Source organism: Gymnoscopelus microlampas (assembly GCF_963454915.1).
Source record: "Gymnoscopelus microlampas genome assembly, chromosome: 21".
In the NCBI taxonomy this organism is placed as follows: Eukaryota; Metazoa; Chordata; class Actinopteri; order Myctophiformes; family Myctophidae; genus Gymnoscopelus; species Gymnoscopelus microlampas.
The window spans coordinates 3651048-3675722 of record NC_139958.1 but is presented as its reverse complement, the minus strand read 5'-3'; the positions used below and the strand labels follow the sequence as shown (position 1 = coordinate 3675722).

The following is a 24675-nucleotide window of genomic DNA, read 5'->3' as shown; positions in this document are numbered from 1 at the left end:
TAAAATGTAAAAATGTACCTTATGGGTACATTTTTACATTTTCAATGAAGATTCAGCATTTCACATTGTAAAATGGCATTTCCAGTACATTTCTAGTGCTGTGGTTTTAAATACCATGTTATTACTTACAACAGTATCTTTCTACTTATATCATTTTTGCACCATTTCTGCCCAAGTTCCCCATCCACATCAGTAGTCAGCTCATATTCTATATTAAAATTGGTTTAAGGGAGGACCTGCAGACCTCTGAAATCACACTCATATCACCATAACTCAGGAGTTTTGATTTAATACCTATTTAGACAGAAATTAAATCTGCATGAGGTAAAGTCAGACATTTAGGCTTAAAGGATAACAATACAGCTACGCCCAAATATGGAGTGTGTTGTCTAACCTCAATGTGTCGTCATGGCATCAGGCGCATAGAGACATAGTTTGCTGTGACACACGCACGCCCGCACGCGTGCGCACACCCACGCACACACACACTCTCTATCACTCATACAGATAATTTCACTCAGAAATATTTTGTGTGGCAAAGGAAATGTATTTTATTCAGAATACATTGAATGTGTTCTTGCAGGTGATTTACACCAGCACCACCAGAACTGGACATCATGGAATACTGGACAATGTCAACTGTAATGGCACTGAGACGTCACTGTGGCACTGCAAGGCCAAGTACAATGACTCTGTCCCATGCACTTCCACTGCTCATGTCACCTGTGAAAGTAAGAGCATGATTTTATTGTTGAACAACAGATGGTAACAAGTCACATAAGAGTGCAAAGAGAATAAGTTCTGTCACAGTGATGGCATGGTCAGAAAGGGTGTCCAGGAGAAGCAGATGGTTCACTATGTCAAATGCTGCTGATAGCTCTAGAGGAATTAGGACTGTAGAGTGGGAGGCAGCCTAGGCAGCATGGAGAGGTTTTGACTTTCAGTGGAGTTAGCTGGTTTGATCCAGCAGGTTGTTCTGTGAGAGACTGAGAGAAAACGGGGTAGAGACGACATGTTCAAGAGTTTTGGAAAGAAAGGAACGCAGTGAAACCAGTCTGTAATAAAGCACACATACATGTTATGGTTTCCCTAATAATTCATCCTTTTTTCAGACAACAAGATGGTGTTCATGAAGAATGGAACGTCCTGTTCTGGTCAGGTGGCAGTAGAGCATGCTGGGAAGGACTACTGGCTCTCAGGGACCAATGAGACGTGGAACCACACTGCTGATGTGGTCTGTGGACAGATGCATTGTGGGAATGCTACTAATGTCACCCTGTTCCCTCATGTTCCTTCTGGAGAACCTGGAATGGAGAATGATGTTTGGAGTGAGTCCTATAACTGCTCCTCCACAGAGACATCAGTCTTCCACTGTCCAAAGGACAACACAACATCATCCAATCAGAGCCTCGCTTTGGTGGAATGTTCAGGTAATGTGTTAACCTTTTTAAATGTTCCTGTTGTGATTAGTTTGATTTTCTATTTATCATGGTACCTTTATTTCTCACCCATCATGTTCACAACACGTATTCTACAGAACATGATATTATATCCTCATTTCTCACTAATTTTCATTTGATCCTAACGTGTATTTCAACAGGTAATATAACAGCAACGCTGTCAGATCAGTGTTGGGGGACAGTTCAGGTGTGCACCCATGCAGGCTGTGGGGGTGTGTGTGCACACACCTGGACTGAAGCTAATTCTGAAATGCTGTGTAAAGACCTGGGCTGTGGACCTGCCTTCTCTGAGATCCACCAGAACATCAAGGGGAATGTGACCATCCTGGCAATGTACCCGACCAATCACACCACCAACCTGACTGAGAGCATCATCGTGAAAAAAGACCCAGAGACCAACTGTGATGACAAACCAGCCTTCGTTGTTTGCTTGGGTAAAATACCTACACTAAAATTAGAACTCAATTATTTTGGTAGATTGTTATAGGCAAGGCAAGTTTATTTGTAGGCTATAGCACATTTCAACAAGGCAATTCAAAGTGCTTTTCACAAGACATTAAAAACCTGTTATTAAAATGAAACAGATGAGATAATTAAATCACAATGACGCAAAAATTGTTATGGTTATACTGTAAACTATTCTCAATCGTACCTCTTCATAATAATTCGATTTTGTGAACATCAATACATTGTCTATAATATAGTCATTTCAGCGGTACTTGACTATATAGGCTACGGCCAATTTAATTAAAAATATATATTCTTTATTTTGTATATTATATTATATTATGTTTATTGTTTTAGTGGTTTTAGTGGATATGTATCTCTGTACATAGAAAAAAACCTGTTTCACATGAAGTTTTTATACTGTTTCCATGCAGCCAGTATCAAGGCTGATTTCAAGGATTCCAGAGATCATTGTTCTGGAAATGTGGAGATACTCTATGGAGGCCGATACCCTGTCTGTAAAGAAACACTGAATGACACCAATGTCCAAAATACCATCTGCAGAGAGCTGCAATGTGGAGAGACCGGCGAGCCTGTTGAATTCTTTGGACCTTTACCACAAAGTCCACCTGAAGTCATGTCAGGATTGAGCTGTCCTGCAAACAGCCACAAGGTGGCAGACTGTAACATTACTTTACAGGACAAAGGACATTGTTCTCTTGGTGGCCTCCAGTGTTCTGGTACGTTTTAAATGCTTTCATCTGATTCCAACTGACTTAAACAAATAAGTGTTGTATAGATACTCTGCATGTTACAGTAACAGCCCATTTATGAGCATGGACTGTGGTAGAATATGATTTTACAGCAACAATCTGAGGCAATGATTCATATTTCTTGGTTTTCAACTATGCTGTGTCTCTGCTACTTCTCATCTCAGACTGGCAGAAGATCAGAATACAACATCTTAAACAGCCTGGAAGACACTTTGAGGGACATGTGTTTGTTTACAGTCAGAATGGTTCCAGGATGGTCTCTAGCCATGGCTGGACAGACACAGAGGGAGACAAACTGTGTCGTCATCTGGACCGTGGTGGTTATATAAACCATACAGCATCAAATAGTTCTTCTGATCTGTGGGAGAAGAGCTTCAACTGTAGAGATGTGAAGAACCTGAAGACCATCTGGGACTGTGAACGTGAAAATACAACCTCCGGGAACCAAGGGGTCTACCTCCAATGCCAGAGTAATGACTATTATTATTAATACATCTCCAATGCCAGAGTAATAACTTATTATTATTACTACATACTATCTATCTCTGATGCTAGAGTAATGAATAACAATTATTCTTAATACATCTCCAATGCCAGAGTAATACATTGTATTATCAAACAGTGTAATCCAAACTAAAACAACAAAAAATGGATTATAATAAATGCTGTCATTATAATTTGTTTTATTATAAATAATAAAATTAATTGACACCTAGAATTTTACCAGTCCATTTGTACACATTAAGAGTTATATTAACTTACAGGACTGTGTTCAAAAGATGATTTAATATCAAGACAGATGTATGTTTAAGTGGTGAAAAGGACAGGTTTTTTTTTATTGATCATAATTGGATGAGGGATATTCAGGCCTCATCAGGCCCAGTGGATGTATGCCTCATATTTCAAGTAAATGGTTTGAATGACATCTCTACATGACCCCATGACATGTTTTTTTCAGAGCTATCACATCTGTGTGGTTGTGGGATTAGGGATTTATTTGTTTCTGTTGATTTGTTGTTGTTTCTGTTTTCCCAGATAACCCTGAGGTTAGCCTATCAGACTGTTCTGGTCAGGTGAAGATCGATGGCATCAGGGTGTGCAGTGATCACTGGGATGACAAACATTCACAAATAGTTTGCAGAGAGCTGGGCTGTGGCAATGCTCTGCCCTTTAAAAAACATGGAAGAACTGGGTCACATGTTTACCACGTCCGTTGCCAGGGCTCTGAGTCCAGTCTTGGCCAGTGTGAGACGGTCCGGGGCCGGTGTGCTGGAGGACTGGTGTCTGTCTACTGTACAGGTGAATTATTTTATATACTTCTACACTTTTGCATTTTGTATTCTATATAGCAGCTACTGTATATCAGACTATTCAACAATTTAGTCCATATTTTACTTCAGTATTTGTTACTGATATTATTTTCTACTGATAAAAAAAATAATAAATGTTTATATGAGACTGCAATGACATAGTTTATTACTACATTTTAGATTAACCCATGAACTTATTTCTTAAATTTCTAGACATAATGGACAATGGATTGGAATTGAGATCAGATCAGTTTTCTCTTGCTCCTTATGCTAATTAATTCCTATTATATATGCTACTAATATTTATCCATTCAAAAGTTTGGATGCAATATCATTTCCACATGACAGGGAATAAAGCAGAGGTTTTTCATTACAGGTGGCATCAGATTCAGAACCACAGAGTGTAGAGGCACACTTACTGTCAAATACCAAGATAAGTGGGAGCATGTGTGTCCCCTAAATGTAACAAAGGATTTTAAGAACCTGCTGTGCAAGGAGCTTGGTTGTGGTGAAGTCATAGAGAACATTATGACAGATGTGAACTCCACAGAGGAGGTAAACAACTGTTTGTTTGCTTTGTCCTTTAAGTCTCATTGATATCATCAAGACATATCGTCACTCCAGTCTCTTCTGTACATTATTTTGTATGAAATGTGTTTTTGTGTGACATTCCTGACTGAAAACAGAGAGGAAAAAACACTCAAACCCTAAAGTAAGTTTTGATTATGATTGTAGGACCTGGAAATGACTCTGGTTTGCACAAAAGATAATTTAACCATCAGAGACTGTGTCCACCAGAAGTCTTGTAAGAAAGTCAAAACAGCTGAAATCTATTGTGAATATAAAGGTACCACACCTACTTTCACTGATCATGTTAAACTACATGTGTTGTTAGGTTGTTGTGATTTTACCTAATCGCTGGTGAGTGAACCAATTCTGCTTATTTTTTGATGATGATGATGATTTCTCATTTGCTTTATTTCAACCAACACATTCAACAAGACAAAGTGATATATGATATGAGATTACTGGAGGTCCTTAGGATTGTCACAGTCCTTGTGATTGTGCTGCTGCTGATTCTCCTCAGCCTGTGTGTGAGAACACCTGCTACTGTTAATAGTGAGTAACATTATATTCATGTATTCTATTAATGTGGTTGTATTCATAGGATATTCTCTTTTATGTGAACCTTGTGAATAGGAGTCTTGAATCATGTCAATAATATGTTATGCCAATCATGTAAATTCACTGTTACTGTACATGTTTTAATATTTGTAACATTAGAGGGTCAGCCCAAGTCTTCACTGTGTGTGTGTGTGTGTGTGTGTGTGTGTGTGTGTGTGTGTGTGTGTGTGTGTGTGTGTGTGTGTGTGTGTGTGTGTGTGTGTGTGTGTGTGTGTGTGTGTGTGTGTGTGTGTGTGTGTGTGTGTGTGTGTGTGTGCCTGCCACATTGTGAAGACATTTGTATTCCAAAATATCTTAATCGTAATCAAAATAATATATAATAATGAATAGTAAGTATTATTATTATATTATTCATAGTAATAATAACTATTATATTATTATTAATAATAGTAATAATAATAAAAAGTAATTGTGAATATATATTTTATCAGTAGTGTTCTAACTGTGTTATGTAGTAAGAAACTCTTCACAACAAGACAAAGAGGATGAAGGTGTTGAATATGAGGAGATTGGCATCACTGCAAATGAAATGAAAGTCTTGGATCAACTTGGTGAGTGATATTTACATTCTCATCAGACAGTGATACACATAATCATTATCTAACTCAGTCTCACTATGACACAGTGCAAAACACTGTTGTTACAACCCCCTGTCTAGGGTAGGGAGTGTAATATAATAATAGAGGACCATAGCTGTTTCAAAATGAATTTCTTTTATTATAATTATGTATTATTATTATTATTATTTATTATCATTTTTTTTAGCAGAGACTGTAAGATCTTTTTTTTTAAATCTCTTTTAAGTGCAAAGTGAACTTCAAGGTGTTGGTTTACAATATAGCCAAAACGTACTGATACAAAAGAAAACCCCTAACCAAAAGAAAAAATACAATTATTAACCTTACTTACCTACTGTAACTAATGAAAAAATCTGAATCGAATCCCGACCCCGACGACCTTTGCTGTGTGTCACTCCCCATCTCTCTCTTCCCATTTCCTGTCAGACTACTGTACTATCTGATAAAGGCAGAAAAGGCCAAAAAATATCGTAAAAACAATGGCCCCGATTCACTAAGCGATTTACGACCATATTTTGTACGTACCGGCATTTAAGACAAATCCTACACCTGCAGTCAGATTCATGAAAGTTTTTTGGTCTGTGTTTTGTGCGTCAGGTGCGCACGTTCTCAGGTCAGCCCCGAGGCTGTCTTACCAGGGCTGAAATGTGCGTATGTCTTTAGAATGCTTTGTTCTTCATGTCAAAATCAATTACAATAGTGGCAAACCTCAAATAAAATATATATGTGCCCAACATTTGTCAACGCATATATATAAAAAAATAAAAATAAATGTCAAACGATGTATTGCTTGTAGCCTATGCATAATATAGACATGATGTAGATACCACCGCTTTTACTTTGTTTTCTAGGCTATCAGTTCCATTTAGAGCTGAATTATTAGGTCCCTCAGTGTGTTTGCCAGCGGGCCATCTCAGCCAAAGTGTCACGTAATAATGAAAATAGGCTATCATACCTTAATGAAACTGCGGAGGGACTGACGCACCTCAGTGTCCGTGCCGCGGTATTAATTTGTAGGCTAATAGCCTACTGTAGGCTACTCTACTGTATATTGATCACATGAACACCACACACAACAGCCTAATAAATCTTACCATCTGATGAGGAAACTATAGTGGATGAAAGCTGTGACCAGAAGATCCATTCCCCATTCAGACGTAGCTAGGACAGTGACAGTGACAGATGATCAATAAGCTCTGGTCCATAATCGGATAGAAGCGTCCCACTTGTATGCTGGATTTCATCATCTTTTTTATCTCGGTAAAGGTGCGCAATGTTCATTAGAAAAGGCTTATATAATATCCTTTCCACGTTTTATTAGCATTTTATTTGGTAATGGGGTTAAACCTTGTAAACTTCTTTATTCTCATTACACATGAGAGCATTTATTACGTGATCCGCTTCCAGACAGAACAGTAAGTTGTCAAGGCGATGCGACGCCGCATCTGTTATCTTTAGACGAGGAGGAGTTGAATTTCAAACTTGTATCAGCGTTGCCAGATGTTGTGAGAGAAATAAGCAACCAGGTCTAGGAAAACAAGCCCAAAAGAAGCAACTGGCACTTAGGCCATTATAAGCAGTTTAATGCTATATTAAAAAAAAATCTTGTAATAAAATGTGGAATATTTGGAAGATTTTTTTTTCTAACAACACAAATCTGCCTCCAGCTGGCACAACACATTTTCAGATGGGGCTTATAGGTATAAATTAGCCTACATATTAACTTGGGGGTCCATGACATAAAAATATTTGAGAACCACCGGTTAAAACAATTGAACAATTGTGAAGCAAGCCCAAATAACCAACTACACTTTATAAACAAGCCCAAAAAAACGCACCCCACAGCTACCAATATTTACAAGCAACTTTACAGAAAGATAAGCCCAAATTCGCTTATAATAAGCGGACATGGCAACACTGTGCCGTAAAGTGACGTTAAAGTTGGATTCTGTTGGATGCAGACTTCGAGATTAATCAGGTCCGTCCTACACCTGGTCATAAGCACGTCTCTGGGATATACGAACTCCTTTGTGAATTGCAAGTCAGTTTGTGAGTATAAATACGACCTCCTTTAAGAACTTTATTTACCCCATATTTCGACCCTCTTAGTGAATCGGGGCCATTGCTTTTTGTAAGATCATCAACAGTCAAGTGTCAGGAGGTTGCGACGTTCTGTTATCTCATTATAGTTGACACAATGTGATTCAACCTCAGAACTGAACCATACTAGTCCTGTAGATATTAAGATTATCCAGAGCAAATTACAAGAGTGAAATCAGAGTAAGCATTAGGAACTGTAGTCAGCAAAAAAAAAACAAGGTAAATAGTCATATAGAGTGCTGAGAGAACAGTGTATTGCCTCAAAGAAACGATGGTAAACGATGAACCTAGCATCTGTCTAAACAACATGCTATCTATCTATATAACATCCTGTATATTCATAGCGGTCATAGCAGAATCATTAGAGAGCACGTCTGTGGAGGCCCTGGTTGTCACAGGTTTGACTCCAGGCCAGACCAGCAACTGTGAGTAATGTTATATTAATGTATTCTATGAACATGGTTGTAGGCATAGGATATTCTCTTTTATATGAACTGTGTGAAGAGGAGGCTTGAACATCATGTCAATAATATGTTATGTCAATCATGCATATTCCCTGAACACCATGTTTTAATACTTTAATACTAATTAGAAAGACACATACAGTAGCTTGATTGTACTCATGTAAGGCCTGGCCAGGCCAGGCAATTTTATTTGTATTGCACATTTCAATAACAAGGCAATTCAATGTGTTTTACACAAAACATCAAGCAAAGGAAACACAATTATAAAATGACAATTAGGTACATAAAACAAAAAAAAACAAAAAAAAAAACTAATACAACATTAGCACTCGTGCTATATACACTGTAAGCAATGCATCTGGTTCCGTCCAATGTAATTTGTGATGTCCATATCAAATAAATAAACATAAATAAATAAACAGAACTAGAAAAAGTGCTCCTCAGAGCACAGGTCTCCGCCAGGGCAGGTAGGTTATTGTGGGCCAGCAATGTTGATGGAATATGAAGTATCAGACAGATCTGTCTTGATCACATGACTATAGAGATGATGTGATGATATGTGATGAGTAATTTAAAACAATGCGGCTTCCTGGTGGCGCTATAATAGGGCAATGTCAAAAGGGTGGCATTTGTTCACCAAGTCCAAGTCAAGTCTACTAAAGATGAATGCATGGACATGTTTTTCTATGAGTCCTTTAACCTGTGCTATATTGTTGAGGTGGTATAGGCTGACTTTGTGATTGTGTTAATGTGGCTGTTTAAATTCAGGTCTGAGTCCATGACTACACCAAGGTTTTTGACTTGCCTAGAGGTTTTTAACATTACCGATTGGAGCTGGGCGCTGACTTTTAATCTGTCTTCCTTGGCTCCAAAAACTATTACTTCAGTTTTGTATTTGTTTATAATTATGTCACATCCAATTGTTGATTTGTTCAATGCATTTACTCAGTGTTTGTATTGGACAATTCCTCTGGTGATACAGTGTTACGGTGCCATGTTGTGAAGACATTTTTATCCTATAGTAGTAGGCTAGTAGTAGTAGTAATAATGATGATGATGATGATAATGCTCTGCTGTGGCAAGTATAAGTACAATAATATTGCATGTATGTCAGTAAAAAAAAGTAATTTTCTGTTATATGTAGTAAGAAACTCTTCACAAAAAGACAAAGAGGATGAAGGTGTTGAATATGAGGAGATTGGCATCACTGCAAATGAAATGAAAGTCTTGGATCAACTTGGTGAGTGATATTTACATTCTCATCAGACAGTGATACACATTCATTATCTAACTCAGTCTCACTGTACTGTATAACATTGTGTAGCACCCAGTGCTTAATTTGTAAATGATTAGGTGCCGGAGCTCATGAACCCCTTAGTCCTGCCAACACCTACTATGACATGCTATCTAAATAACATTCTGTATATTTGAAACTATAGGATATACCAGGTATGTATTTTGTCAAGCAAATGAACCAAATTAAATAAAAAATAAACTAGAAAATGTGCTCCTCGGAGCACAGGTCTCCGCCAGTACTGTTCCTGATTAATCCTGTCTTACCTCACTTCAAAAAATATAAATTCTCTCTCTCTCTCTCTCTCTCTCTCTCTCTCTCTCTCTCTCTCTCTCTCTCTCTCTCTCTCTCTCTCTCTGTCTGTCTCTCTCTCTCTCTCTCTCTCTCTCTCTCTCTCTCTCTCTCTCTCTCTCTCTCTCTCTCTCTCTCTCTCTCTCTCTCTCTCTCTCTCTCTCTCTCTCTCTCTCTCTCTCTCCTCTCTCTCTCTCTGGCTAGAAATCAAACCTACCATTGATTAGTTCAACAGGCTGCGTTAGATTTATCTCCTGTTTGGCCCGGTAATACTTTTGTGTCTATTACACTGTGTTGCGGGATTCCGACGGTTCATAGGAGGCTCAAACCTACCTACCACTGTGCATGTTGTAGCTGCGCAGCTCAACCAAAGGGACTGGTGTCTAAAAAAAAACGGATTGACAGGAAAATCGCGCAGAGGAAAAACTGTGAAATCAGTTGCTGGGCGCAGCTGGGGCACCGCGGCCATTGTGGCCGTGAAGGCATGTCATTATTCGAGGGGCACACGGCCAATGAGAGGGGCAACGACGGCCATAGCCGCCGTGAAATTCCTGCCCTGGTTTACACTACAGTATATTACAGTATTTTGTTGTTTGAAGCGGCAGGATTGTGTGGATAAACTGACGTTTTTTTACGTGAGTTCTCTTGCGCTTCTGTTTCTTGTCATGTTGGAAGCAGGATGCAGGTCAGAGACTCTGAACGATGCAGGAAGTACTTCCTCCTTGTCTCATGATGTCATCCATGAGGAGGAAGTGACCGTGGTCCTCAACCCACAACCTCACCACACCAACACTCAACATGCAGGAAAGTTGGAGCCACTGTTACACCTTTATGAAAGTACACATGAACGACCCGCCAATCCCCCCCATATGCCCATATATGGGTATTCCCATATATGGCCATATTCTGATAACTTCAGGGGTATCCATACTGTATATGGGCATAAAAGGGACACAGGCAGACAGACAGATACAGAGATCTCCGTATATGGGCACAGACAGGCGGTTACAACCAGTGGTGGCTTATCCAACAGGCTTTAGGTGCTGAAGCACAGGGCACCAACCTTGAGGGGGGCACCAAACAGCGTGAAAAAAAACCCAGCAAAAAATGGCGACATTTAGAAGCAGGGATCTGCGCATCACCGCCCCCCCCCCCCCCCCCCGTTGCCAAAACGCTCGGGGGTGCTCCGCGCACTTTTTTCATTGAAAAAATTAAACGCCGTCTTGCATCGAATCTGCTACCGGAGTCTCCGATGGAAGTAGGCTGTGAAACAAAATGTGTGTCGCAAGCTTCTTCCATTTGGTGGAGTCAGGTTACTTGAAAGCTACATCATTTCGCATATTTTTTTCACGGCTGGGAATATGGTTACTCATTTGATTCTGTTACCTGCTGTCATTGACTGCAGTGATGGCAGGAGAGGACAGCATTCGATAGGTAACCTTGATAACCAAATAAGGTCAATGTTTTATTGATAATAAAACAAAATGTAAACTGTATAATGTGTAATTAAGTACATTCAAGGTGGGGAAAGAAGACATTCCAATAGCCAGACCACTGAGCAATATTTGTGCCATGTGAGACCTGTGACAACTCGCACCATGCACACAATGTCTGGGACCGTCAATTATAAAGAAAATAGAAAGATAATGATAATAATGATAATAATAATAATAATTGTGTGTGTGTGTGTGTGTGTGTGTGTGTGTGTGTGTGTGTGTGTGTGTGTGTGTGTGTGTGTGTGTGTGTGTGTGTGTGTGTGTGTGTGTGTGTGTGTGTGTGTGTGTGTGTGTGTGTGTGTGTGTGTGCAGATGCAGTGATCTATGAGGTAGAGGATCCACAGGAGGTGTATGATGATGTGGACACACACCCTGACATCACAGCTGAGGTCCAAGATGACCCCCAACCTGGACTAGGGGGAGTCCACCTTTTGGGGATACAATTATTCTATTGTTCTGTAGTGTGGATATTCTGGATGATAATAATAATATTAATAATACCTTTTATTGTTAACGCACTTTACATTTTTGGATAACCCAAAGTGCTACAGGGTTAAATCAAAAGGCACAAAAATAACAAAACCAGGACAATAACAAGACCCTTTCTTGTGGGAAAAGGTCAATTAAAAACAAATTATAAGACCTAAGATAAAGCTTTGTTAAAAAGCTATGTCCATTTTTAAAAGCATCGGTAGATTGTGGGGCTCTCAAGTGGTCAGGGAGGGTATTCCCCGACCGGTTATTATCATCAGCGTTTGTATTTCTTCTTTTAATTTTTTTTCAATTCAAATCAATTGTATTACATACTGTATGGAGCAGAGACCCAGCATCGTCCCACCCTGACCAAGCAATTTTGCGACAGTGGCAACAAAGAACCCCCCCCTCAACCGCGTCGGGGGGGGGGGGGGGGGGGGGGGGGGCTAAGAAGAGAGAGAGAGAGAGAGATAGACAGAGGAGAGACAGAGAGGGAGATAAAAGTAGTCTTGGAAGTCATCACCAAATCAAAACGTTGAGACGCCAGGTCGAAAGATAGGTTTTAACAAAATAGAGTTTATTAGACAAAGTCATACATGGTCATTCGGTCTAGCCTGGTGGCCGGCTTGGGGATAAAAGGGTATCCGTCACTTTGTTTATACAGTATTTATAGTTTACAGTAACCTGGATGTGTGTGTACTTGCATGTCAGTCTATTCATTGCGAACGCGGAAGGAGGCGCGCCGCTCCGCCCAAGTGGAGCTTACTATGAAAGTCTGCTCGGCTTGTGTGTGTGTGTGTGTCTGTGTGCAGTGCACTGCCTGGGTGCGGCCGACAGAGGGCGCCAGAGTGCAGCTACAGTCAAAACACAAACACACACACACACACACACAGAGTCCGTAAATACACAATATTTTCGAGCTGCGTTCGCTTCCAGCGTTCGCGTGTCTTACTTGTGTGTATGGGACAAGATGTTTGTATGTGCATGTGTGGGTGAGTGTGCATACAGGCTGTAGAATGTGTGTGTGTGTGTGTGTGTGTGTGTGTGTGTGTGTGTGTGTGTGTGTGTGTGTGTGTGTGTGTGTGTGTGTGTGTGTGTGTGTGTGTGTGTGTGTGTGTGTGTGTACCCCTTGCCTCATAGGCTTATTGGAGAAGTGGTCTGAATCTAAGGGGGTGCATGGGATGTGCGTGTGTTACTGTGTTATGTCCATCTGACCAGCATGGCCTGGAACAACGTCCAGTGATGAGTGTCCAGCGGTGGGTGTGTGTGTGTGTGTGTATGTGGTAAAGGTGACATGCATGTGTATGGGTGTGTGTGTTTGTGTATGGCCCAACAGGGAGGCCTGGATTCTTGTCGGTTCTGACTGGTTCCCGTGCATGAGAGTACGTGCGTGCGTGCGTGCGTGCGTGCGTGCGTGCGTGCGTGCGTGCGTAAAAGGGGACTTGTGAACTGGTCATGTAGTCCGGGGTTGAACATGAGGTTGTAGGCCAGGGGTCGGCAATAGGCGGCCCGCGGGCCGAAATTGGCCCCCCAGAAATAATATCTGGCCCGTGAGATAATTTTGAAAAAAAAAAAAAAAAAAAAAAAAATTTTTTTTTAGAAAAATATTTTTTGATTTTTTTTGGGGGGGAGGGATTTTATTTTTATACAGTATCAGACCGATAGTCTCACATATAGGCCGCTATTATATCTATTATATCCAAATACAGAAAGATACAGTATGAATGATTTACTGAAAAGTGTTAAAAATTAATGTTAAAATAATTATAAATACTTATTTCATAGAACCTGAACCCACTTTTGAAATCATGCACTCATAAACACGATGCATTTTAAAGGATTTATAACATTTTATAGCTAGATTAGAGGAAAATGGAGAAAAAATAAAAAATCACCAGAAAAATCGCCTGTGCTGATATTTAAACCGGAAAAAATGTTGATTTATATTGGTCAAACAGAACCGAATTAGACCCAAATTAGACCCGAATTAGACCGAGTTAGACCCGAATTAGACCCGAAAAATTTTGCGCACGCGCGCGTTCGCGGGGAGGCCCGGCCCGCGATGGAATGTCTGGGAGTGATATTGGCCCTAGGCTTATCTCAATTGCCTACCCCTGTTGTAGGCCTTGTGTGCCTGTTCTGCATGTGCTTTGAGCATGTGTTTGTGTGTCTCTGACTTGATGTGATTAACATGATGAGGTGTATATACAGTATATATGTATGTATAATGTGTGTGTATGCGTACAGATTTACGATAATACTGAATATATTGCAAGTTATTATTAGTAGCAGTATTAGTATATCATTAGTATTATATTTACCTTTTTACACGTTTTTACAAATGTATCCATTTTAATGAAAATATATCTACATTAACCATAGTTGTTATTGAAAGTTGAAGTTATGTTTTATAATAAACATGTTAAACTTGTAGATCGGCTGTATTTTATTTGAAAGAAAAATCGAAAACCTGGAATATACCCCCTAAAAATCAATAATCTTTTGTAAATGAATGCCCTACTTTATCATACAGGAGTGTTGCACAAAAGAAGAGAAAATAGCCGATCTACAAACTGAAGTGGTCGGCATTGGTTAAATATTTATAAAACCAACAGACAGATTTAAACACTTTCACTTTCAAAATATATTTTAATTGCAAAACTAGCAGCTCTACAAGCCCACAACGATGTAACATGTGAGCTTGTAGATCAGCCATTTTCACTTGTTTTATGCGACAGTAGAGCATTAATTAAGCAGTAATTCATGAAGAAGAAAAAAACAATGTTGAAATATGGAGATACAGTACAAGGCCTGACAACACTGATTTGTAAATATATGTATTTTATTTCTATGTATGGTTTGTTGTGTGTGAACGTTGTTTACAACAACAGAGCAACATGCTGTACTAAGATGAATTCATCCTGTGTGTATGTCTTATGTTATGTTATGTTATGTAATGTTGTCTTGTGTGTACTTGGCTGATCATCTAATTCAGTGGTTCTCAAAGTGGGATCTGGGGACCCCCAGGGGTCCTTGAGAAAAATGTGTTAATATAGCACCACAATCAGTTAAACCACTTTAACCCCTATACCTATATACACATCGGCCATTTGAAAATGTGCTATTTTCCAAGATTCTTGAATATGTTTTGAAACACCCCCATACAAGCAGTCTTGTATGGGGGTCCTTGGGGGTCCTTGGCACAAAATATTTTAAGCAGGGGGTCTAACTGATGCTGATCACAACTTTTTTTGATTGATTGATTGATTGATTGATTGATTGAATACTTAGGTTACCATGAAGTGCATGCATAGTCAAAATGACATTGGCTGACAGGTGCCGCCCCAGCCCATAGGAGTACATGCAATGACCAATATCACCCTCCCCGCCTGGCTTCCCTCCCCCAAACACGGGCCAATTGTGTTCACATAGACGCCCGACAAAGCCGGTTGCACCACGGTGGTTTCGAACCCACAACCTCCCTGGTGGTGGGCAGGGACTTTACCACTGCGCCACCTGAGCGCCCTTACCCAGTCATTTTAACCACACTAGTGCTGCATGCGTCCAACACCATACATGCTTTTTGAGCTGATGCAGTGGCACACATCACCCCTGCCAATGTCACATTCTGCCTCTTACTTTGGGCCTATAATGCAAAATCAGAAAAGCAGGCTAGAGCTGATATACTATGCTGTGGATAAGCAACATTACACAGACCTGATTAGGCCTGGCGGAGATCTGCCCTCTGTGGCGCGACCCTTTCTAGTTTTAAGCTGCATTTACTGTGGTTTGTGTGGAGTTTCCCATTTCAGAAGCACATGAAGTGACACATGTTTGTTTCCAGTCAGAAGAAAGGTGTGAATTTACTGAGAAACCACCTGATGATGAGATAAGTAAAAAGCCACTGCTCTGCTCTTAGACCACTGATACACCCCCCCCCCCCACACACACATTTTAGATCAAATGTCATAGTCAGTCCCATCTACATCATGTTTAGATCTAATTCCATCGACAGTCCCATCCCCATGATTTGTAGGTCTAATTCCATAGCCAGTCGAATCCCCATGATTTGTATATCTAATTCCATCGCCAGTGCCATCCCCATTATTTGTATGTCTAATCCTATCCCCATGATTTGTATGTCTAATCCCTTCCCCATGATTTGAATGTCTAATTCCATCGCCAGTCCAATCGCCATGATTTGTAGGTCTAATTCCATCGCCAAACCCATCCCCATGACGTGTAGGTCTAATTACATAGCCAGTCGCATCCCCATGATATGCAGGTTTAATTCCATAGACAGTCCCATGTCCATGATTTGTAGATCTAATTCTAGCGACACCCAATCCCCATGATTTGTAGGTCTAGTTCCATCGACACCCCATCTCCATGATTTGTAGGTCTAATTCCGTAGACCAGGGGGTCTCAAAAATATTTTGAGATGGGGGTCCGTGGCCAAATACAGTAAATATAATTTTCTGACATTCCGGGCAGCCCTTGCAAAAGTCCTCTATGGCCCGTTTAACCCCGGGCCAATAGAAGCGGGCCAAAATGCACTCGTAGGTCTTCTGGACCCCCAGGTGCGCCCCCTAGCTGGTGAGTATGGTCTAACACTCAGGAGACATAGGCTTTAGGTACCAGCAATTGCTCAACAGTATCCCCCTCCCCTTAGTTATCACCGGGGGGGGGGTCCAACAGGACCATGAAACAAGTAAATCATTTGAGTACTTTTTCCACCACTGCTAACATGTAAATTATAAATTGTAAAGGAAAGACAAACAAAACACATGTTAGCTAATTTTATCTCCTTTTTTTTTAAAGGTTTGGAAGAAAGCTTGTTATGTTTGTAACCATGGCAGTCCAGACACTTTTTACCTTTGTCCAAATCTTCTCTCCCTCGTGGACGGTGTTCTCTATCCTCTTCTTCATCGTTGCTTTGGGCCAGAACTCCAACTATTAACCAACTATAACTATACAGCACTGACTTTGTGATATGATAATGGTCTGTGTGCTCCTTCTTGTATTGTTATACTATGAGGTGCATTGATACAGATTGTAGCATGATGAGCCATTCATGTGTTTTGTTGGCATGTCATATTATTTGAGCTAGATATAACTTGCATTATTATTTTTGAACACTTGGTGGCAGTCATTGGCTGCACAGGGGGTTGTATATGTAGGGACACAGGTGACAGTAGAGTGACAGTGAGGTCACACAGTTGTGTCACCTGACCAGCACAGAGCAACATGCTACAACATAACCTGGTATGTTCATCTATTTGTACAACTATGTCAACAAACAACAACAAACTAAACTGTAAATAAAGACTCTGATGTACTGGGTCTGTGTAAGATGACCTGTGCATTAATGACAATGAGGAAAAGGAAGGACATTGTAAAAAGTAGAGAAATTACCATCACACACCAGTAAGTCTACCTTGGACTTCTTACAGGATAACTGCAGTATCAGCTAGGCCTACAGGTAGGAATATTCCATGAAATAGACCTGAATTTGATACATAATTACACTATCAGCAATTTAGAGTGAAGTCCAATTATTTCAAGTTTTAAATGCACATTGTCCCTGTCATATAAACTGTCAAACTAAATGTACCAACAGTAGATGTCTGTGTTTACAGATGTCTTGCGGTGCGTTTTAACAGCAGGCGATCAGGATAGTATTTTCCGGAAGTGCATTATATGTCTATGAGAGCCGGCAACTACTGGCGATAGGGCGAAGTGGGCGGGGGGCGATGAAAGATGAATTTTCTTTATCTTTTGGACGATGTCGCCCGGCGATCGCCCGAGAGTCGCCCGCTGTTAAAATGTACTGTTACTTTAAAGCATGGCGTCAGAGAAAAGGATAAATCATCTTCCAAAATATACGGTCACTGCTGACAATATGATGGGTCACTGTTAAGTATGATGACATTTAATGTATAATTCTTCCTATACAATACAATGATATGACTGTCCATTAATTTGGGGACTGATATGCTTAAAAGTATTTTTGATCTATAGGTGACAAGCTGCCCCCCTTTTCCTGCTGCACCAACAAAGTTAAAGTCCAATTAGGACACGGTGGTACTCACTGCTTGTGAGTATCCTCCAATAATTAAACAAATCTCTGTTTGTCCCAACATCAGTTCTCCTCAGTAGTACTAGTAAGTAAGCCTTGCCGAGCCCTGAGACCCATAGGGCAGGAGGGTTACATGTCATTGTTCCGACATTACTAACCCTATTCCTGACCCTAACCGCACGCGGAAGCCACGTAGTCGGAGTAGTGGGATGTCGGACTTATGAGAAGTCACCGGCAGGCGCCCTGAGGCCCATAGGGCAGGAGCCCTGAGGCGCATAGGGCAGGAGCCCTGAGGCGCATAGGGCAGGAGCCCTGAGGCGCATAGGGCAGGAGCCCTGAGGCGCATAGGGCAGGAGCCCTGAGGCGCATAGGGCAGGAGCCCTGAGGCGCATAGGGCAGGAGCCCTGAGGCGCATAGGGCAGGAGCCCTGAGGCCCATATGGTAGGAGCCCTGAGGCCCATAAGGCAGGCTTAATGATTTATTTGGTGTATGCAACATGAAAGTAGTTAAAGCCTCATTTATGTGTTTCAGACTCTGAAAATTCAGCCTTGTCAGCCCGGTTGAGCGTGCTGGCAGAACTCAGGGCTGGGAAACGTCTACACCCAGTGAGTATTGATCACATTAAACCACATGTTGAAATGTAACCCTGCAGCAAAACACCATGATGAAGATGAAGATAAACCAACACACTTCTCAAGGTGTGAAGATCACAAGATAAACCCTTCTCTTTCTGGGAACCATTTTCTGCTTAACTGAAGAAGAGAGAGGGGAAGGAGGTAAAAAAAACATGTACGCGGCAGAGATGACTGTCTAAACATCCTGTGGTTTAAGAGTTTTCAGGTAAACACTTTTTAGACGAACACTAATACTAGTCTAAAAACCCAGAGAGGTGTAAGCTGGTGGTTCTGATTCTGATTTGATAGTTAGGAACCAAATGGACCCTTATGGGTCTGTAACTCTGAGAGTGTACAAAATGGAACCAAATGGACCCTTATGGGTCCATTTGGTTCCATTTGTACACTCTCAGAGTTATGGTGGTCTGTGGTCTAATGCAGGGGTTCTCATAGTGGGGTCCGGGGACCCCCAGGGGTCCTTGAGTGGGTTTCCTCAGCAAAAATGTGTTCATATATCAAAATCAGTTTAACCCTATATTGGCTGTTGAAAGAAAATCATGAATTATTTTGGATAATGTTTTTTGACATTTTTGACACAAATCTGATATGGGGGTCCCTCCTTGGCACAACATATTTGCAGATGGGGGTCCGTGGCCAAATTAATGTAGGGGTCCTTGACAGTTTGAGAAGCACTGGTGTAAGCTACTTTCTGCAACCACAGACCACATCCACCTGCACCAACACACAGCTTCACATAAACACTCCTAAAATAGACTGAGGTACTCTCACATGGTTTGACTCACTTTAATTTACTCTATTTCATGTAAGTTTAAAGAACCAAGCTGTGAATGTGAGTGTACAGATGTGCCACTTCAAAACTTCACATGTCCTGCCATCGCCAAGACAGTACATTTTCAGGGGATTCCCAGGGCAATAAGAGGGACAAAGAAGGGCATTTAAAATGCTGAATTATTTTGATGATCACTGCTTTTATGATGCTAATTAATTTGAGCAACTGGTCAAATCACCTTTCGCCTCATAATGAGTCTGACACCTTCTTAAACACACATTCTTTTGTTCTCATGTATATGGATGTCTGTTGAAGGGAAAAACGGGGGTGTGTAGTGACAACTTCTTTTCAGGGGCAAAACAGTGCATTTTAAGGGCAGAAAAGGGAGGGAAAAAATACATTTTCAGGGGACTTTCAGGGAAAGAACAGTAACGTGTGAAGTTTTGAAGTGGCACATCTGTAGTTATTATCTTTATAACTCAAAGCACATTAATCATTGATTATAGGGCAGCACATAAGTTGTACATAATGTCAGCTTCAATCAAACGTATTGACCTATTAGCAAGAATAATTATGTCTATAACTAATATACATAATCAACTGTATGCTCCAAAGTCCTGGCATCCATCATCACATTTATAAACCATAATACGTATGATGACTGTGTGCTGCCCTGGGGACCACAGAGACCTGGGGACCACAGAGACCTTTCTGTCTTTTTGTCTCTGCACTGTTTCCATTTTCTCCGTTAGCTGATCTAAATGCCTTCAGTGTAAACACACCATCTTTACTCTGACTGCTTATGGGTTTACAATTTACTATTTAGGCATTTAGCAGATGCTCTTAATCCAGAGCGACTAACAGTACGTTTTAACAGCGGGCGGCTCGGGCGATCGCCGGGCGACATCGCCCAAAAGATAAAGAAAATCCATCTTTTCATCGCCCCCCCGCCCACTTCGCCCTATCGCCAGTAGTTGCCGGCTCTCATAGATATATAATGCACTTCCGGAAAATACTATCCTGAATCGCCCGCTGTTAAAACGCACCGTTACAGTAAGCAAGGTAAACATGGTTTATGCCAAGGAAGAGCATCACCTATGTGCTGTTCACCCTGAGGCATGGCATGTGTCATGTGGCATGGCATGGCATGGAGCGGCCATAGCTGAGTGGTGGTTAGTGAATGAGATTCCCTTGTTGTCCCAGGTTCGATGCCAGGCCAGCAATGTGTCGATGTGTGTCCCTGAGCAAGACTCTTAACCCCTAATTGCTCCGCGCCCCTTGAGGGCAGCTATCAGCTGGGTTGAGCTGAAAACGGAATTTCCCCCTTGGGAGCAAGTAGGTCTACCGTCTATATTAGTATTATTATGTGGCATGGCATATGGTATGGTATGGTATGACATGGTATGGTATGGTATGGTATTGTATTGTATGGTATGGCATGGCATATGGTATGGCACCATCTTTACTCTGACTGCTTATGGGTTTACAATTTACTATTTAGGCATGCAATGTAAACATGGTTTATGTCAAGGAAGAGCATCATAGATGTGCTCATGTGGCATGGAGCGGCCATAGCTGAGTTTTAGTTAGTGAACCAACGACAATGACCACGCTCGGGTGGCACAGTGGTAAAGTCTCTGCCCACCACCAGGGAGGTTGTGGGTTCGAATCCACCGTGGTGCATCCGGCTTTGAACATAATTGGCCCGCGTTCGGGGGAGGGAAGCTGGGCAGGGAGGGTGATATTTGTCATTGTATGTACTCCTACGGGCTGGGGGCGGAGCCTGTCAACAGGGAGTGTTGGGCGGGAGGAGAAGGCTCTACTACGTCCTCCTGGTGGGGGCTCCTCACTGAGTCGGTAGGATAGAACAGCAGTGACAACACAGTAATGTGTGTGGGGAGGAATCAATTGGCATAACGACAAAAAATTATGGCTACTCTAAATACAAAGAAATTCATAAATCAACAATTAATTAAATATTTATTATTAGATTTTTGGACCAAACAACTTCTATTTGCTATCAACTTTGAAAGACTGAAATAATTCATCATCATTGAGGTTTTTTTTTTCTTACTTTTTTTTTTTACAAAAACAGCAAATACTAATTAAATTGGTTTGAGACACTGACAGTATGTGTTCCATATTTTAACTCATTTCCTGACAGAATTATTTCAGATTTTTTGCAGTAGACTGCCAGTTTTTTTTCAATGAAAATACAAAAGTACTCAGGAGCCGAGATACAGAATTTTTAAGTTTTAAGTTAACAAGGAAGTGGATGGGAGTCTAAATCTTCGAAAAATCATACCTCCTTGGTCTTTGGGTCAAATTTAAAAAAATAAAATGCAGATCTGCGTCTTTGGCAGCCAAGTGATGGATTCAATAGAACGCAGATCTGCGTTTTTGGCAGCCAATGTGTTGTTAATGGCAATGAAACCTAACATATCACTCCAAGACATTTGAAAGCAATTATAACATCGAAGCCGCAGAGCATTATAATATAATGGTTAGTAAGTAAATAAATGAATGAATAAATAAACTAAAATAATAAACATCCCTGGGAGATAACTATTTTGTACAACTTTTGCCGTGTTGCCACTCTGTAATATATAGTTTGGCGATGTGGTTATAAAATTAAGACAACTAATGACAATAACATAAAATGATGGCTGTTGATGACACATCTTCGTTCTGAACCAGTCTCATCCCAAGCTGCACACAAACTGACCATGTCTCTGAGGCCCTGTTTAGACGGCAGTAAAATCACATTTATTTCACAAATCCGAGTGTGGAGTTTGTCAAGTTCCAACTAACTAATTAGTTGCTGCGAGGCTTCCTCTTATGAACTAGCCATCCCCTATATACAGCGTATATAGGGGTATATACAGTATATATATATATATAGGTGCGTATATACAGGCGCAGATACGCACGCCTCAGAGTCTGAGGAGGCGTCTACCTTTATATGTCTCTGTTATAAACCACTGTGATGACTCTGTGTGTGTGTCAGTCTAGTCAGGAGCTACAGTTACAATGTGGTTTCTGCAGCTTCTGCTGCTCTGCATAGCAGCCACCAGCCCCGTGACCTCAGAAGGCAAGTGACAAGTTTTTATTTAAACTTTTAAAATGTTCCGTTTTTGAACAATACTGTGTTACAATCATACAATCATCTGTTGTTGAATTTTGAAATAATTGGGCATGAAAACAAAATGTATGCATCATCTGTGGATCATATGGCCCAATCTGACAAAGGCTAAGTCTTTTAAAATATTTGGTTTAAAAAATGAAATAAAAAGGTTTTACTTCATAGTAAGTAGAGAATCATAGCTATGAAATGAAACATTGGTTGTACAGTTTGAGCCTCCAGTTTTATAAACACAGCTTATAGAATCAAACTGTAGTTTTGTGAAAACAGCCTTGTAAAGTTTCTGTCACCTCTCAGACCACACATCCCACAATGCATTGCATCTGATGGATGGTGGGGGGGGGGGGCTGTACGGAGTATTCTCATGATGCAATAATAGATTCAATCTGTAGTGAGAGTTACATCAACTATTACTGTGACCCTCACCACAGATACTGTAACTGATGAGTGAAACATGATTATAACAAGGATTCTAGATTACAATCTAGTCTAGAATCAGGGTTGCCAACAGTCCCGTATTTGCCGGGATGCCCCGTATTTTGACCAAAAGAGGGGCATCCCGTACGGCCCGCCATTTGTCCCGGGTAAAGGGACAAGGGACAATATTTAGCTTTCTGTGCATGCTTCAGGCAGTGCAGCTGTCTGTCTGCCTGTGTGTTTGTGTGCTGTATGAGAAGAGTGCTATAGGACCCTGGGGGTGCCATTCAGTTGACAGGGTAGGCACAACGCACGCGCGCGCGTGCGTGCGTGCGTGCGTGCGTGCGTGCGTGCGTGCGTGCGTGCGTGCGTGTGTGTGTGCGTGCGTGCGATTTCCTCAGGTGGCCACGGCATCATTGTGTGGCATGTGTGTGCGACCTGTCCCGTATTGCTGGCTGGCAATGTTGGCAACCCAATCTAGAATGGGGATTCTGTGATCTATCTATACATTCAGACTGTGTGTGTGTGTGCGCGTGCTGACGTATTGTCAATATTTTCTGATGACATCATGGATCCTTGTATGTCCATATTGTAATAGTTTGGTCATAATGTAGAGGTACTGTACCACACTGTGGGTGTAAGAACAGCTGCAAAGGGTACTTTAACAACAAGTATCATGTCACCTTCCTGAAATAATGGCCTATGTCATTTTTTGAGGAAAATTATATTTTTGCCTAAATCAGGTCTTGGTGACACTGGTCACCTCTGGTAAATGGAGAATGCATTCCCATCCATGAGTCTGATGAAGAGCGTGTAGCTCCAAACCTCATAGAATTGTTTGGGTGCAATAAAGCACTATCATAGCAGCCCTACTACACTACAGTGTGAGAGCGTTTCATTAATATTTCTATAATAATGTTTCCATTTTCCTGGGGAATGAATTCCCAACTTTGTTACTGACTTGCATCGTTTCCAAGTACGACCTGGTGGCCATTTATGGTAACCAGTGGTGTAAAGTAACTAAATACATTTACTCAAGTACTGTACTTCAATACATTTCCAATTTTCTGTACTTTTACTTCTACTCCACTACATCTCAGAGGAGACTTTTACTCCATTGCAATTATTTCAAAACATTAGTTACTAGTTAGTTTGCAGATTTTATTTATTATTACAAAACATACATTAACCAATTCAGCCCTATACATTTCAGCCATTTTAATATAGCAGATCTACAATCTCACAATGCGTCGCATCGCTACGGATTGTGAGCTTGTAGATCGGCTATTTTCAAATTATTTTTTTATACATTTTGAACTTGTGAAATGGGACATTCTGCACAACGAGTACTTTTACTTTTGGTAATTTTGAAGACCACACTTGTACTTGTAACAGAGTATTTCAAAATTGCACTATCGATACTTTTACTTAAAAAAAAGATGCATGTACTTTTTCCACCACTGGTGGTAACGGGTGGGGGCTCTATCTTGCCCGCCGCCTTAACCCCTTATGCCTAAATAATTTTTTACTATTTTGAAAAACATTTTTAAAATAGTGCAAATAGCCGATCTACAAGGTTAAAGGGATATTCCATCGCGCCTCAAGCTGAAATCAGGCTGATATGGTGCGTCTCAGAAGCGGACACATAGAACTGAATAAACCCTATATAGTCCAGGGGCCAACACTGATATTTTCACAAATTGGTACCACCTAAGGTGACCGTAAAGTTTTTGTATTTTTGTCTTCCTACATGTCTCTAGT

The 24675-nt window shown here is 40.8% G+C and overlaps 2 protein-coding genes across 2 annotated transcripts in view; both read left to right on the top strand.

The window, feature by feature from the left end:
* Positions 1-4905, top strand: part of LOC311037218 (scavenger receptor cysteine-rich type 1 protein M130-like) — a gene marked incomplete at its 3' end in the record, with an annotated part of 36234 nt that extends 31329 nt beyond the window's left edge. The window contains exons 17-24 of the mRNA XM_084046338.1: positions 584-731; positions 1113-1430; positions 1601-1894; positions 2342-2647; positions 2845-3150; positions 3716-3979; positions 4367-4545; positions 4726-4905. Of these exons, the coding sequence (XP_083902464.1) occupies positions 584-731; positions 1113-1430; positions 1601-1894; positions 2342-2647; positions 2845-3150; positions 3716-3979; positions 4367-4545; positions 4726-4905 (1995 nt within the window). The remainder of the gene's footprint in view (positions 1-583; positions 732-1112; positions 1431-1600; positions 1895-2341; positions 2648-2844; positions 3151-3715; positions 3980-4366; positions 4546-4725) is intronic.
* The window catches only part of LOC311037340 (scavenger receptor cysteine-rich type 1 protein M130-like), a gene marked incomplete at both ends in the record, with an annotated part of 85635 nt that overhangs the window by 42652 nt on the left and 18308 nt on the right, over positions 1-24675 (top strand). Inside the window, 3 exons of the mRNA XM_084046467.1 lie at positions 4999-5109; positions 5631-5726; positions 8198-8278. Coding sequence (XP_083902593.1) covers positions 4999-5109; positions 5631-5726; positions 8198-8278 — 288 coding nt within the window. The remainder of the gene's footprint in view (positions 1-4998; positions 5110-5630; positions 5727-8197; positions 8279-24675) is intronic.